The 15,577-nt window shown below is 38.5% G+C and overlaps 1 protein-coding gene across 1 annotated transcript; it reads right to left on the bottom strand.

Annotated features, from left to right (window-relative positions):
• Nucleotides 1–1,734: 1,734 nt before the first annotated feature.
• On the bottom strand, nucleotides 1,735–11,644 carry LOC122802884 (olfactory receptor 6N2-like). The gene is made up of 2 exons (XM_044072683.1): nucleotides 10,828–11,644; nucleotides 1,735–1,754 (listed from the first exon to the last, which is right to left on the bottom strand). The coding sequence occupies exons 1-2, from the start codon at nucleotides 11,642–11,644 to the stop codon at nucleotides 1,735–1,737; spliced, it is 837 nt and encodes a 278-aa protein (XP_043928618.1).
• Between the last annotated feature and the right edge of the window lie 3,933 nt (nucleotides 11,645–15,577).

The raw sequence follows: 15,577 nt of genomic DNA, 5'->3' as shown, positions 1-15,577 counted from the left end.
TCTAGCTCTTTCTGTTTGGCACAGTTTTGTTCTATACAAGAGGCTGAGCTATTGGTGTTTTTTAAATAACAGTTTGGAAGTGTATGTCAAATTTCAAGTTGTCATCAATGGTGACTTGGTGACTCCTAAGAGTTTGGTGTTAAGGACATATTCAATTAGGGTTTTATTTAATGAAGTGATTTTGACAAGAGTTTTGCTCTGGGAGAATGTTTTAGGGGTGAAAAGCAGTAGTTTTGTTTTTTAGGGTTAAGCAGGAGTTGTGAGTTATCTAACCAGGATTCTATAGACATAAAGGATTCTTGATTAATTTCATGGAGTTTTTGTAGGTTATAGCCTGTGAAGATTAGTGTGGAGTCATTTGCATATTGTACAAGATTGGTGTGCTTGGAAACAGTGTGTAGATCATTTCTAAATATGATATAAACGGGGGGGGGGGGGGTCCAAGTATGGATTCTTGCAACACTCCTACAGTAATGGGTGGAAATAATTAATGAGTATTCTTGCTGCCATTTGATTGCTTGGAATCTATCTGTGAGGTAGCTGTTAAACCGGGAGAGAGAGGGAGAGAGAAAGAGGGAGGGAGAGAGAGAGAGAGAGAGAGAGAGAGAGACCCTTAACACTACACACTGGTGCAAATTATAGTTATTTTTAATTTATTTATTTTATCCTTCATTAGCTGGATTTATCCCACTAAGCTGGTGGCCTCTTTTCATGGGCGACCCAATGTGGTATTTATACTGCTATGAGAAATTTCACCAAGGCATCAGGGAACTCCCCTACTATCTTTTATAGATGCTATGAAATTTTATATCCACCTGCATTACCATCAATTCAAGCATATGAGACATTGGTTTAGCACATTATTCAAAAGATGACAGACTCAAGAGTACAGCATCTCCCTTATGCTGCATTTCAGTGTCACAATCCTACCACCAGATGTGGGAATAGAACCCACAGCTTTCCACACCATTGGCAAATGGGCTACATATAGTAACACTGGCATCAAACGAGGCTTAAATTAAGAAAGAACAGAATTATGTGATAAACTGTTGACATACTAATGGTACAAAATAAATGTACTGTGTCAAAAGCTATTGCCATGTAAATATAAAAATAAAAATACAAGATTTTTTCCATATCATAATACCTGAAGAATCAAAGTATCCCAATATTTTGTCTTGTTTGACTTAAAACAAGCTAGAAGTGGTAAGAAACAAGTCACAGCATGATACCAAAGAATGAACATTTACTAAGTTACACTGCAATACTGAATTCAGTACAGGGCCATAGCAATGATATTACTCATATATATGCTGATTTATTTACAGGCATATTTTGTGGGGAGAATAGGATAAACAAATATATCCCAATATTATGCCAGTGATATATGCTACAAAAATGCTGATAAGTAGAATAGATGGAGAAGTTAATAAAGAATGTTACACTTAGAAGAAATTAGAGTCAAAAGAGTTGTCAAAACCCATGCATACAGTTCGATAAATGGTATTAGCAATATCAAATGTTGGGTTCTTCTCAATAGTAGATCCAAATATAATAATTCCAGAGTTGTACTGACACTGACAAAGAAATGTAGTCACTGAAAAAAGTTACAGTGAGGAAATAAATTCAGTGTTATTCTTTTCATCACAGAAAAAATGTGCTTTGTTGAATGTTTAATGATCAAAGATAACAAAAGAATAGTTTCTAATCAACTGCAGAGGTAGGATACATGAATCACACCTGAGAACAGTAAAGTGCAAAGAGAAAGGGAGAGACATAATCTAAAGGCCTGGAAAGTAGATGAATGGAACACATAGTGATACTTGTTACATTTGCAATGCTTACTATAATAAAATTCCAGAAAAAGAAAAAATGATATACTCCATGGCTATTCGGGTCTATATTAGAACACCGAACATTTAAAATGTCGAGTGTTCTAATATCAACCCATTTTCAGCAAACGGTGAAAATATCGAAGAAACAGAAAACCAAATTTCTTCCTAGGGAAAGAATTTGGTTGTCCATTTCTGTTGCTTCGGTATTTTCAGTGCTCTGGTGGAAAGTTACGGGTCGGGTTCAGGTAAGTGTGCAATTGAGTGCGGGTTAGGTATGTGTGCGATTGTGTGGACATGAGGGTTAGGGCGGGTTAGGTGAGTTAGTGTTAGGGTGCGGGTTAGGTATGTGTGCGATTGTGTGGACATGAGGGTTAGGGCGGGTTAGGTATGTTAGGGTTAGGGCACGGATGGGGTGAGTGTGCGATAGTGACAGACCTTAGGGTTAGGGTTTGGGTTTGGGTTAAGGTAAGTGGATAGTTAGTGGTGTGTGTATAGTTTAGTGTAGGGTTAGCTGTAAGAGTTTAGGTGTATGTGTGTGGATTGCTGTTTGTTTGGTGCGCTTGTGTTGTTTGTATGTGTTTTGGAACAGCGGATTCTTTCCCTGGGAAGAAATTCGCTATTCTGAATGTTCGATGTTTAGTATTTTCGATTGGTAGGGTTCGATATTAGAACACTTGACATTTTGAATGTTCGGTGTTCTAATATAGACCTGACTATTCTGTTAGTAAAGAGCATCTTCATCTGGTTTGGATTAAGGAATCTATGTATCATATACGTATAGATTATTATTCTAAATCTCTTATTATTAAACTGGCAGACATAACAAGTGCAAATGTGATTACAACATTAAAGACAATGTCCTTAAGACAGGCAAAAACATGATATTGCCATGCCTGACAATTGTCTGAAGGTGACACACTGGTGCACAGGACAGTGTTATCACCTCACAGGAAGTAGTTCACTGGTTCAATTCTCAGATGGGATGCCTTCTGTGTGGAGTCTGCATGACCTCGCTGTGTTTGCATGGGTTTCTTCTGGGTACTCCAGTTTTCCTTCCCATATTCAAAAGCATGCAGTAGAAGGACTGGACACTGTAAACTGACCAAAGGTGTAAGTCTGTGTGCGAGTGTGTAGTATGGAAGAATAGCTGCAGTATGTCTGGCCACCCTGGTAGTGTGAACCTTGGCTCTAGATAATTGTCATTATTGAAGTGATACCCTTACCCTGAGAATGTTTCTAGTTATCAAAAGGTAGGACAGAACAGAATCATCAGACAATCTATAGGAGATTCTATAGGAATGAGAAGTGTACTAACTAGCTCTCTGAGAGTGTGGCTAATGTATGGAATAGACTACCAAATTACATTAAATCAAGCACTAGTGTACAGCATGAATACTTATTATGGGAAAACCTGTTTGGTATATTGGCAGGCTAGAAGGGCATTAATGCCTGTGCTTGAAATATTTGTTTGTATGTGTACATCTCCGTAATTTGATATAGAATACTGGTTAGAATGATGGGTTGTTCAGCTGTGAACTCTTCTTTTCTGAATGATGCAACTATAATCCTTTGCCATTGATCAGTGATGCCTTCACATGCAAACATATTCTTTGACAAAACTGTTATGGATTAAGTTAGGTTTACATTGACTCTGCACAGGAAACCATCAGATATATTGTTAGGCTCCATGGAGTCTGAGGTTTTAAATACATTTCTGGCAATAGTTATCATATCCATAAATATACAGGGCAATGCCTCTCCACGCCATTTTAGCCCTCTTAGTCTTCCCTCAAACCCTTCCAGTTTTTCTATCAATGCATTGCTGAAGTCCAGGTCTGCTACATCAGCTGATATTCCTCTGTCATGTTCACCTATAACCAAGTAATACAAATGGATCAAGTCTGACTGACAGCTCATCCTATCAATGTACCCCTGTTTGTTCCTGTCTGTGATACTGATGTCTTCTTGAAATACCACACCAGCCTTCTCCTCAAGATTGCCTCCATGACTTTCCATGTCATCATAGTTAAGCTGGCAGTTTTGCAGTTCCCTGACTTTTTTTTACTCTACCCCACTTTGTGGAAGGGTATTAGACTTACTATATTTCAATCCTCTGGCATTTCTGCACTAACCTGTAATCAGGTGAAGGTTTCCATAAGATGGTTTGCTAGCAGACAGCCACAATAGCTGCAGACTCTGGACAGCTGCTCATCTACTCCTCATCCATTTTACTCCCTCAGAGCAGACAGGTCCCTCAGAACCTTCTCTAGCTCAGTCCTGATTTCTGTCCACTATTCTCCCAATTCTAACCAACCTCCTCCCAACATGGCACCCTCTCCTTGCTTTCCTTTATGAAGACATAAGCATCGCTTTCATTTAGTACCTCTGTTTTGTCTGGCCAGTTCCATTGCTCCCTTACTTCTTTCTGATATATACCTAAACTCCCCTCTTGCCCTATTTGATCCCTCCTGTGCATTATCTTTCAAATTTAGCCTTTGATGTTATTACTATCTTTGTTGCAGTTTAGTAGTCTGCTTTCTGCTTAACTGTCTTCCACTTTCTCAGCCACTCCTTTCCACCCCTAATAAGCTGTATATGTTGCCCTGATTGCTAGTCTTACATATCTAGGTTGCCATTTTGGTCCTTATTTCTTTGCTTCTTCCTCACAGTGAAGTCAAAAGCCCTGAATGCTCAAGTCTTAACTCATTGCTGTGGTGCGTTTGTACATCAGTTTACTGTCACTCTCCTAATTCAAGTCTTGACCACCTTCCTCCAGTATAATATAATCCATACTTTTAAAATCTCACAACAGTGTCACTGGCTTTTCATCATGGCAATTCCCATATTTTGAACAGTTTTAGGTAATATTTACTTAAGCTGGATATTCATGAAGACCACTACATTGTTTAGCACCACATGTAACGTGATATCCTTTTTGGCACAAGTTGCAGCAATTGCTTGAATCACTCATGTTCCAAAACCTTGGCATCTCCAAATTTGTTATGGACAGATTTGGATACCTCATATTATTACCATCTTCATCTTTTCCAGTTCTATTAATTTCTCATTCATTCTCTCCTCATCCTCTTTTCTGTTGTGTGGCTTGGTTATAGTACTGCATCAGTAGATCAGTTTGTTCCCCTTCTTCTACCTTAACCTAGCTGCTGTCCGTGTCTACATTCTCACCCCATTCTTGGGATGTGTTCCTCCTTACTGACATCATATCTGTACTCTCCTTTATTGCTATTGCACCTTCATCTCTCCCTCTCTTCTCCATCATTCTTGAAAACCTTATGCCAAGGTATCTATTTTTCCCACACCCTCCTGTCATGTTTCTGTGCTACCAACAATGCTTAGCCTACCTTCAAGCATCACTTCTTGCAACTTCTCTGACTTCCTATTCAGACTGTTTACACTGCAGAATATTAGTGACCAACCACAATACGAGTCACCCTTGTTTGCTCCTCTACTCAGTTCTGCATCTCCTTTTTACATTCTATCTACTGCCTGAATACCTACCCCTCTTTCATTCTGCCAGCTGCCTCTTCCATCATAGCATAAAGATGAGATCATTTAGAAGTACCTTTCTAACCCAGTATTAATCACCAGTGTCCCCTCTGACCCTTATGTAGGACTGGCCTGTCTGTGTGGTATTGTTGTATCCTCCTACCATTCCTAAGCCTCTCTTCTCTTGCCTACTGTGAAACCCAGTTATTATTCTCCCTAATTATTTTGGGTCTATATTATAACATCGAATTTTATAAACTTCGAATGTTATAATATCGAACCAGTAATGTCGAATGCTGAAAACAGCGAAGGTGCAGGACACCGAATTCTTTCCCAGGGAAAGAATTCGGTGGGCCATTGCTGTGGCTTCGCTGTTTTCAGCGTTCGATATGTTGGAACATTATGGGTCGGGTTCAGGTAAGTGTGCGATTGAGTGTAGGTTAGGGGGCGGGTTAGGTGAGTTAGGGTTAGGGAGTGAGTCAGGTAAGGTAAGTGTGCGGTTGTGTGTAGGTTAGGGTTAGGGGGCGGGTTAGGTGAGTTAGGGTTAGGGCGCGGGTGAGGTGAGTGTGCGACAGTGACGGACCTTAGGGTTAGGGTTGGGTTAAGGTAAGTGGATAGCTAGTATTGTATGTAAAGTTTAGTTTAGGTTTAGGTGTAGGATTTTAAGTGTATGTGTGTGGATTGCTGTTTTTTGTGTGTGTTTGTGTTGTGTGTATGTTTCTCGGAATAGCGATTTTTTTCCCTGGGGAAAAAAAAATCGCTATTCTGACTGTTCGATGTTTTCAGATTTCGATGTATAGAGTTCGATATTATAACATTTGATGTTTACGAACTTCGATGTTATAATATAGACCCAATTATTTCTTTGCTTTTTGCGCTGGCTGCCGGTGCAGGTAACTTATATTAGAATACTATTTACATCTAGCTCTCTTGGCTTCTTTCTGCCACTTTCCTAGTCCTACTTGCTGCCACTTCCTCTTTCTCCTCTAGAAAATGATAGATGCCTGAATGTACCAAGTACCCACCCATCTTTCTAGATAATTACTTTTTTCACCTGCTTCCATGTTTTATTAAAAAAAGCACTAACATTAAATTTCTCAAAATCTGATCTCTCTCACTTACTTATATTCTTAATCTCCTTTATGACTGAGTTTGAGAAATCAACAAAATCTTCTTCCCCACACTGTCTTTGCTGTCCTTTGCTCACACTTCTAACCATTTCCACCTTCACTTCCACCATTCTCTGCTTTTCTCAATGTTTGCACTGGTTGCCTCCTTTGTTGCATATGTAATATTTTTCCAATGCTTCCTGTACATTTCTACAAGACCTACCCTCTGCTCTGTCCCTTTTGCCTTCTGCATTTCTCATTTGGCTGATTGCCCCCCCTCACATCCTTTGCTCCCCTTGCAGCGCTAGTTATCGCATGTCCACCTTTGGCTGTGTGTTCGTCTTATCACTTATCACTAATGCTCACAGTATCATAATTAGCTCATGTCATATATCTCAACCTCTTTATGTAAGAAACCTGGTTAAAAATAATAGGGGGACAGAAGTCTAAAATTAGGGACATATTTTAAATATTGCTCATATAAGTTTAGAAAGTTGTTCGAATAGCAGTATTTGCAATATCATGTCTTTTTAAGGATAAAAGGTCTGAAAATCCACTGTCTGTTATTATTTAGTGAATTCAGTCTTCGATGATTAGCTACAGAACCAGAAATTTTGTGAATAACAGACAAAAAATACCAGGCAAAAATCTGAACAGTTGACATGTATGCTCATCTGGCATCCACAGTTACACAGACTGGAGCCTCAACCTAAATTTGTCGACCAAGAAAATCATCTTCAAAAGATGAAGAGAAAAAAAAATGTGTTCCTCCTGTAACTTCAGCAAGCTACTTATTGTATGCTTGTCAAATGCTTGCTACAGTTGTAACAAGAACCTTACTAGTGTTAAAACTACTACCATACATTGAACTTCACTATGAAATGATAATGCACTAACAACATTCATTTATGAAGCACTGATAGAATTGCACCTTTATTAAAGAATTTATGCAATGCACTTCTCCCAAATGGATGACCTTTAACAGCTTATACCCATGGCAGCCATCTCTTTTCTCCTGACTAGTTGTGCCTCTGCCTACTTTAAATCTCAAATGTCTTTGATTATGTAGTGAATGCATTCCTCAGTGATTTGCTAGAACATTACAAATTTTAGAAAAAAATGCCAAAATATGAGACAAAATCAGGGACAGCTGAAAGCTTCTATGTCTTCCTCTCATATACATATACAGTAGCAGGTAGAGTATCTGTAAGACAGATACACACACACACACATACACAAACACCCCTAACCCCCCCCCACACACACACACAGACACACTTACACACACACATATACACATACACTTGTGCTCCCACAATCATACTTCAGCATCTAAGGAGTACACACAGAAATGTGTTAGACAATCATGGATATTTCCATATGCCATCCACTAACATAATATGTGCTTCAAAGCGCAAGACTATTTGTAATACATATATATATTCACATTGCGCATTACAGTAAACGCAGAGACAGCTATGGGTAGCTATATAATATGTGTAGCATTAAAAAATATTGGCTTGAATTTATGGATTTTGATAGAATCGATAAATTTCCTAACAAAAAATTAAAAGTAAAGGGCAATCACAGCCATATCACCCCAGCTACCCGTTACTAACAATGGGTTTGAAACCTATGTGGGGAACACAAGTAACCCACAGACCCGAGGAAAGTGGGAGATAGAAAAGAAGATGAGGGACAAACAAGAAGGATGTTGGAATAGGAAATTTGAGGGAAAGTCAGAAGGGCATGGACTATAATTTTTTGGTGGGAATATGCCCCATTTTTTAAAGAATGTAAGGAAAGGTAAACATAGGGAGAGAGGAGGCGAAGGTAAGCACATCAGATATACTCACAGAATAAATGGCACAACACAAGACAGACAAAGGTTGAAAAAAAACAGCAAGGATAGATAAATTGCACAGACAGCACACTGCCACAACATGGACAATGGAAAATTGCCAGACAAGGTAGGGATGCATACCAGCCATGGTGAACTCCAGGAAAACAATTCTTCCAATGCACTATCATGTTATGACATGTTGCAAACTGTGTGACAGTCATTCCTGTATATGACCAATGGTAAATTTGTGTAACATGGTAATAAATAAGGATTACTGTTCAAATTTGATGAATAAATACATATCCAAACAGTCCATCAGCAGTGCAAGTGTTAGCCAAGCCATATCACAGATGAGCAAATGCAGGTCAAGCAATGGTACACAACTCCAGAGGACAGAACCACACTAACACCGTGCATATGAAAGGCAAGCAACCAAGCAGAGTACCAAACAGAAGTACTGCACAAGATCAGCAAAAGCTGTTACATACACAATTAGGTATACACCACCAAAACAAATGTGTAATGGAAAGTGTATATGTTACACATATATACCATGTCAAAGGCAACACACAGATGTACATGTGCATGTATGTGGGTCAGTCTCATAAGAGGAATGTGCATGAAATCAGTATCAATACACATACATACACCAATGACATGTAATAACATGTTAAAAATATAACAGGACAGAGTAATGAATGTAGTAGGTTGTGCACATGTATGTGAAAAAACTACACTGGTTAACACACAAGTAGAACAAGAACAAGGAAGTATTGCAAGCATTAGCGAGCAGCTTGTGTGCACATGTCCCTGCATTGCAAAATGGCCATACTCTTGGCACATGTTCACTCTGTCAAATTAATAAATGGCAGTAGACATTAGTTTTGACAAAGGCAAACATACCTGCAATATGGACTGCTGATGTCCACAAAACTGGACATGTACAAAACACACATACATAATAATGTGTAATCATGTCATATCAGCATGCAAAGGTAAGTTAAAAACTGCAGTCACATGCACATATACAGTCGTGCAAATGTCAAATAAAGCAATGCATGTGTATGTCGACCACACTGCTCATTACTGAGCAGAGGACATGCCTGTAAACATCATTACAGCACATCAGCAGTACATCACTGAATGCTCACTTGTCAAAAGTACATTTCTGTGTAAGTATGTATCTGATTATTTGCACACACACATACATTCATCATGTCTACCAACTATTTATGGAAGGTTTACACCAATCATCATGGTTGTGGAAATGCTAAATACAATGAACATGCTGTAATTTGCTATGAAAGAAAGAGTAATCTGTTAACATTGTATACATATTAGTGTTACCTTGCTGTTTGATGCAGTCAGATAAGGAGGATTGCAAGGACTGCAGATAAACAGGATATACCTGTATCTGATCCCACATGGTATCAGTATTGCCAAACCATGACACAACGTCACTTCATATGAGTAGGACATCATAACAACTGTCATCCAAAACCATGTGGCATGACAAGTCTGTATGTTGTACATACCTGGCATGGCAAAACAGACATCCAAGACATACGACACTATTAGTGTTGGACTATGGACAAAAGACAAAATGTGTTGACTGTCAGTCATCCCACTAAGACACATGTTTAAAGGTTGCTTGTTGCAGCACTATCAACAACCAGTAACAAACAGACAAGCAGAAAAGAAAATTAGAAAATGTAAGAACATACCTCTCAACCAGTTAGAGCAAGAAGTCTATGCAAAGCGATAAATAATGGGCCCAAAAATATGAACACTTTTTAAATATTGCTCTTACAAATGTAGAAAGTTGATGGAATAACAGGTTTTGCATTAGTATGAATTTTCTGAAGGCTATGAGTCTGAAACTCAAATGTCTGTCTTTATTTCCTGACTTCAACCCTCAATAATTTATCAGTGACTTGCCAGAAAAATACAATTTTATGAGAAACAGATCAAAATTTTGAGGCAAAAATCTGGACATTCTGTAAAAAATTCTGTGCAGTTGAGAGGTATGTGTAGGAGATCTTCTTACAACCTGGAAAGATATAAAATAATGCTGTCACACAATTATTTGTACTAAGTAGAGCTTTAATTGCTCCAATTTTATCCACTACAGAAGAAAGAAGTAACAAATAAGAAGCTGTAGGACAGTGAAGTATTAGAGCTGCATCACAGACAATGATCAGGAACACAGAATATATGTAATACTCTAACAGTTTTAAAAGCTGTAATATATTTTGCCTTACCATACATAAAAATGAAACACAGAGACACAAAGTACATTATTTCTGTTAAAACGTTTTCAGCATCCTCTTACTGCTCTTTGGTGGGCACTGTTTACTGTACTACAATATTAAAATATGACTAGTGAATGTGGCGTACAACACTTTGTTAATCATCGTTCTTACATGAAAGCAGAGCTAGGCAAGTTTGTTTTTTTTTTCCTGATTTTAGAGTGTAATTGCAGTGCTCCATGTCCTACATTAACTCTTTGTTTGCAACAGCATATGCTGCAAATTTTTTTGCAGTGACACAATGATTTCTTTATTCCTTAAACTGTAGATAATGGGATTAAGCATTGGAGTTAAGACAGAATACAATACAGCAACTAAAGTATCCGTTTCAAAGGAATAACTAACCTTTGGTCTAATATACATGAATGTAATAGATCCAAAATACAAAGCTACTACAATAAGGTGGGAACTACATGTAGAAAATGCCTTTCTTCTTTTTCCGGTATTAATTTTGAATATTGCTGTGATAATTTTAACATAAGACAAGCCAACTAGAAAACAATTCAGTACTATAACAATTGCTGAAACAGAAGAACCCACAGCAACATTAAAAGAAATATCAGTGCAGGCCAGCTGCAATATGGGTGGATGATCACAAAAGCAGTGCTGAATTTTGATTCCACAGAAACGTAACTTCTGAACTAAAATCATTGATGGAAGTGGAGATAAAAATCCACAAAGCCATGCACCTGCAGCCAAAAAAATACATTTTGTTTTAGTCAAAGCTGCTGTATAGTGTAACGGATTACATATTGCTACATAACGATCAAAAGCCATGACACTAAGGAGAAAACACTCAGCAGCTGCCAGAGAAAGAAACAAGTACATTTGTATGATGCATGCCACAAATGGAATTGTTTTATTTTCCACCATAAAATCTGTTAACATCTTAGGCATAGTAATAGAGGTATATGATATATCAATGACTGATAAATTACTGACAAAGTAATACATTGGTGTGTTCAGTTGATAATCAGCTTTAATAATCAGAAATATACCACTGTTTCCTATAAGTGTTACTAGGTACACAATAAGGAACATTATAAAAAGCAGAACAGTATATTCCCTCAATGAAGAAAACCCAATAATGATAAATTCTGGCTGTAATTGAAATGTTCCATGTCTTCTTATTTCAGCATGTGATCTAAAATATAAATTAAAATTTACCTATTATTCATAAGCATTATGATGTTTTAATGCAGACTACATATGTCAGTCAGGCAGGGTCACTTCTGCCTGAATATGCATATTGCAAGCTAGAGGAAAGCATAACTTCACTTTATTTATTTTATTTACCTTTTGATTAATGGGATTTCCACTAGGGTGATGCCTATATTCAGTGAAAGCCATGGAAAAAGGATAAGCTACTACACAACCAATATGAAATCATATACCCATAGAAGACAAATATGAGCAACAAACATAGTACCAATAATTACAAATATAATTTATCATTACAAATGATTACAGATAGTACTCTGTAACAAATATGGCACATTTTGTAGATAATTTTTAAACATGTCTACTGTGAACATATATACAGTAACTATATACAAGTAAGCCTGTTGCAAATATGAGAATAGGAATAAAACGTGCAATGAATGACATTAAAAATTAATTAAACAACAGCAGCTAGAATGCTTTGTCTTGAAGTAAGCAAACTTGGTTTTAAATGTTTACAATAAGAATTCATATTGTAGGAGTTTGCAAAGGGCACCATTTGTAATACACACGTCTTTGACATCTGTCTTTTGTTTTTGAGGCAGCCCATATTAGTAGGAGCTACTTTATCTGGTCTACAAATTAAAGATATATATATATATATATATATATATATATATATATATATATATATATATATATATATATATATATATATATATATATATATGGGTCTATGATATTTCGCCAAAATTCTGTTTCGCCGAAAATTTCTGACATAGGGTCCAAATCACTGACAATCCATTTTGCTGAAAATAGTACTGACAGTGTATCTGCCCTTTCCCCCCACTGTAGTGTGATCACGGAGTGAGAATATTAAAGTGGGGGGTGTGGGGGGTACAGCCCCCCACAATGGGGAGTGTGGGTGGCATAGCCCCCCACCCAGTACAGTTTAATTATGTCTAGTATTGTTCTATATTGAGCAGTCCCTATTAAAAGGGTAAGTAAGTAGTTTATAACCTGAGTAGGTGGGGGGCTATGTCCCCCACACAGCCCTATTTTAATATTCTCACTCCGAGATTGCACTACACTGGGTGAAAAGGGCAGATACACTGTCAGTACTATTTTCGGCAAAATGGATTTCAGTGATTTGGACCCTATGTCAGAAATTTTCGGTGAAATGGATTTTCAGACACTGATCCATATACACACACACACACACACACACACACACACACACACACACACACACACATACATCTCAGTCTCATATAGATATATATATATATATATATATATATATATATATATATATATATATATATATATATATATATATATATATATATATATATATATATATATATATATATATATATATATATATATATATATATATATATATATATATATATATATATATATATATATATATGATATGTGTGTGTGTATATGTGTGTGTGTGTGTCTATATATGGTTCTACCTCAAAAAGTCGACTTACCAGAATGTCGACTCCAATAACAGCGAGACCCCAACAGTAAAGAGTTTCAATAGTGGAATGGGGAATTTCACCTCCAGGAAACTAATCACTTGGCCTCACTGGTAAGATCAGACCATAAACTAATCTCACTGGATATTCACATCCCGACCCCACCCCCTGCCCAGAAAACCACAGTGAAAAACTTCTCTAAAGCAAATTTCACACTCCTCAAAACCGAGGTGGAATCCTTCAAAGCCACCGGGCCTGTGGAAAATATGGCCCAGACTGCAGAATCCTTTTTAAACGTATTCTATGAGCACCTTCAGGAATGCATGGATCATGCAATCCCAAATAAAACCAAGACCCAATCCTCCAAAGGCAGACATCCTGCCTGGTGGACCCCAGCCATAAACAAACTATACAATAGAAGGAGGAAGCTACTACACGATAGAGCAAAATCCCAAAAAGGGAAGGCATCTCTGATCAGTATTAGCAAAAAACTACGGGCACTCATAAAATCGTCTAAGGCCAGCTTCGAGAGAAAAATTGCACAGGACACTAAGGATAATCACAAGGCTTTCTTTAGTTATGTTAAGAACCTGGGTGGGAATTCCCAGATATGCTCAGAATTAGTCCAGAATGACAAAAAATACATTGAACCCACAGGCATTGCCAACATCCTAGCTGACAGGTTCAGTACAAACTCCCCCCCCCCCACCAAAAGGGCAAATATCTATCCTAGCAGATTGCTGCCCCCCTGACATCTCAGATGCTCAGGTAAGAGCCACCCTCTCCAAAGCAAAAAAACACAGCATCAATGGGACCAGACAGTGTCCCGGGCTGCGTCCTACATGAACTCCAAGAAGAGCTAAACCCAAACATAAAACTACTGTTCAATCTCAGCCTTACTACAGGATATGTACCCAAAGAGTGGCGTACAGCAACAGTGGTCCCTCTCCATAAAGGCGGTGCCTCAACGGATCCTGGAAACTATCACCCCATAAGCCTGACTAGCTTGGTCTACAAAGCTATGGAAAGGATCATCATGGACCTCATAAATAAAGATATTGGGGACCTACAGACACTGGATCCTACCCAGTTCAGCTTTGTTAAGGGCAGATCCTGCCTCTTAAACCTGGTCAATTTCTTTGAAACAGTAAACAAGGCCATTGACGAGGGGAAGGTGGTCCACACAGCCTACCTGGACCTCGTAAAAGCCTTCAATACAATACCCCACTCGGGCATTATAGATAAGCTCACCAGCTTAAATATAAACCCCTATGTCACTAGATGGGTTGCAAACTGGCTCAAGGACAGAACCCACATGGTTAGAATTTCTGGAGCCATGTCAGACTCCAAACCAGTTACAAGTGGCATCCCACAAGGCTCAGTCCTGGGACCTCTCTTGTAGGGTATATATTTCTTGGAGGTACAGGCCAACACGGAAGGACTGTGGCTGACCAAGTTCGCAGATGACTGCAAACTGGGTGCCATAATCGACTCTCCAGCTGACACAAGCATCCTCCAAAAGGGCCTCATAGAAACAGACAACTGGTGCCAGAGCCATGGCCTCAAGCTAAACGCCAAAAAGTGTATAGTCATCCCCTTTGGCAAAAACAAAGTGCCCACAAATTACCACATAGGCAGTAATCCATTAAGTACAGAAGAAGTAATTAGGGACCTGGGGACCCAAATTGATAGCAATCTCTCATTTGACAACCATGTGGCCAAAGTGGTTAGAAAAACATTTTATATAGCCCACCTAATCATGAAGGGATGCACATCTAGATCAGGGGAGGTCACCCTCATCAGGCCCATAATTGAGTACAATGCCCCTTTTGGGATGTACCTTACCACACACCTGTAGCAACTGGAAAGACCCCTAAAAGTACCTGACCAAGAGGATCAATGGGCTCAAACAGATGCCATATGCTGCCCGGTTAAAGAAACTCCAGCTCTACTCAGTGGCATACCGCCTGCTCAGAGGCGATCTGTGCCTGACGTATAAAGCCATGTCCAACCCGGAATTAATGGACATGCTGCACCTCAGAAAATCCAAATCCCATCGAGCTACGCGCTCGAGAGACTTGAACCTCAGCATTGAAATAAATAGGACATGCTGGAGGGACAGATTCATAACCCAGAGGCTCCCTTCACTCTGGAATAAAATCTCAGTCCAGGTTAGGCAGAGTCCCTCATTGACTCTCTTCAAGAAGAATCTTGATGAGTGGATGGGAGATCGTAGGTTTACCCCGGGTATCACTTCTGTCACTGTTAGACAGAGGCACAGTATACTAACCTCGAAAAAGGGCATAGCAAAATTAATTTAAAA

Source organism: Protopterus annectens, chromosome 5.part0, assembly GCF_019279795.1.
Source record: "Protopterus annectens isolate FY-2018-M chromosome 5.part0, PAN1.0, whole genome shotgun sequence".
Lineage (NCBI taxonomy): Eukaryota > Metazoa > Chordata > Ceratodontiformes > Protopteridae > Protopterus > Protopterus annectens.
The sequence above is the reverse complement of the archived record's forward strand: the minus strand, read 5'-3'. Positions and strand labels throughout refer to the sequence as shown.

Bases quoted from the DNA above. Each gene is read 5' to 3' on its own strand.
- LOC122802884 (XM_044072683.1), bottom strand. From the start codon at position 11,644: ATGTTCCTTATTGTGTACCTAGTAACACTTATAGGAAACAGTGGTATA. The intron at 1,755-10,827 runs ATTTGCAGCATA...TTCTCTTTGCAC, and splicing joins CATTGTGTCACTGCAAAAAA to TTTACTGTTCTCAGGTGTGA.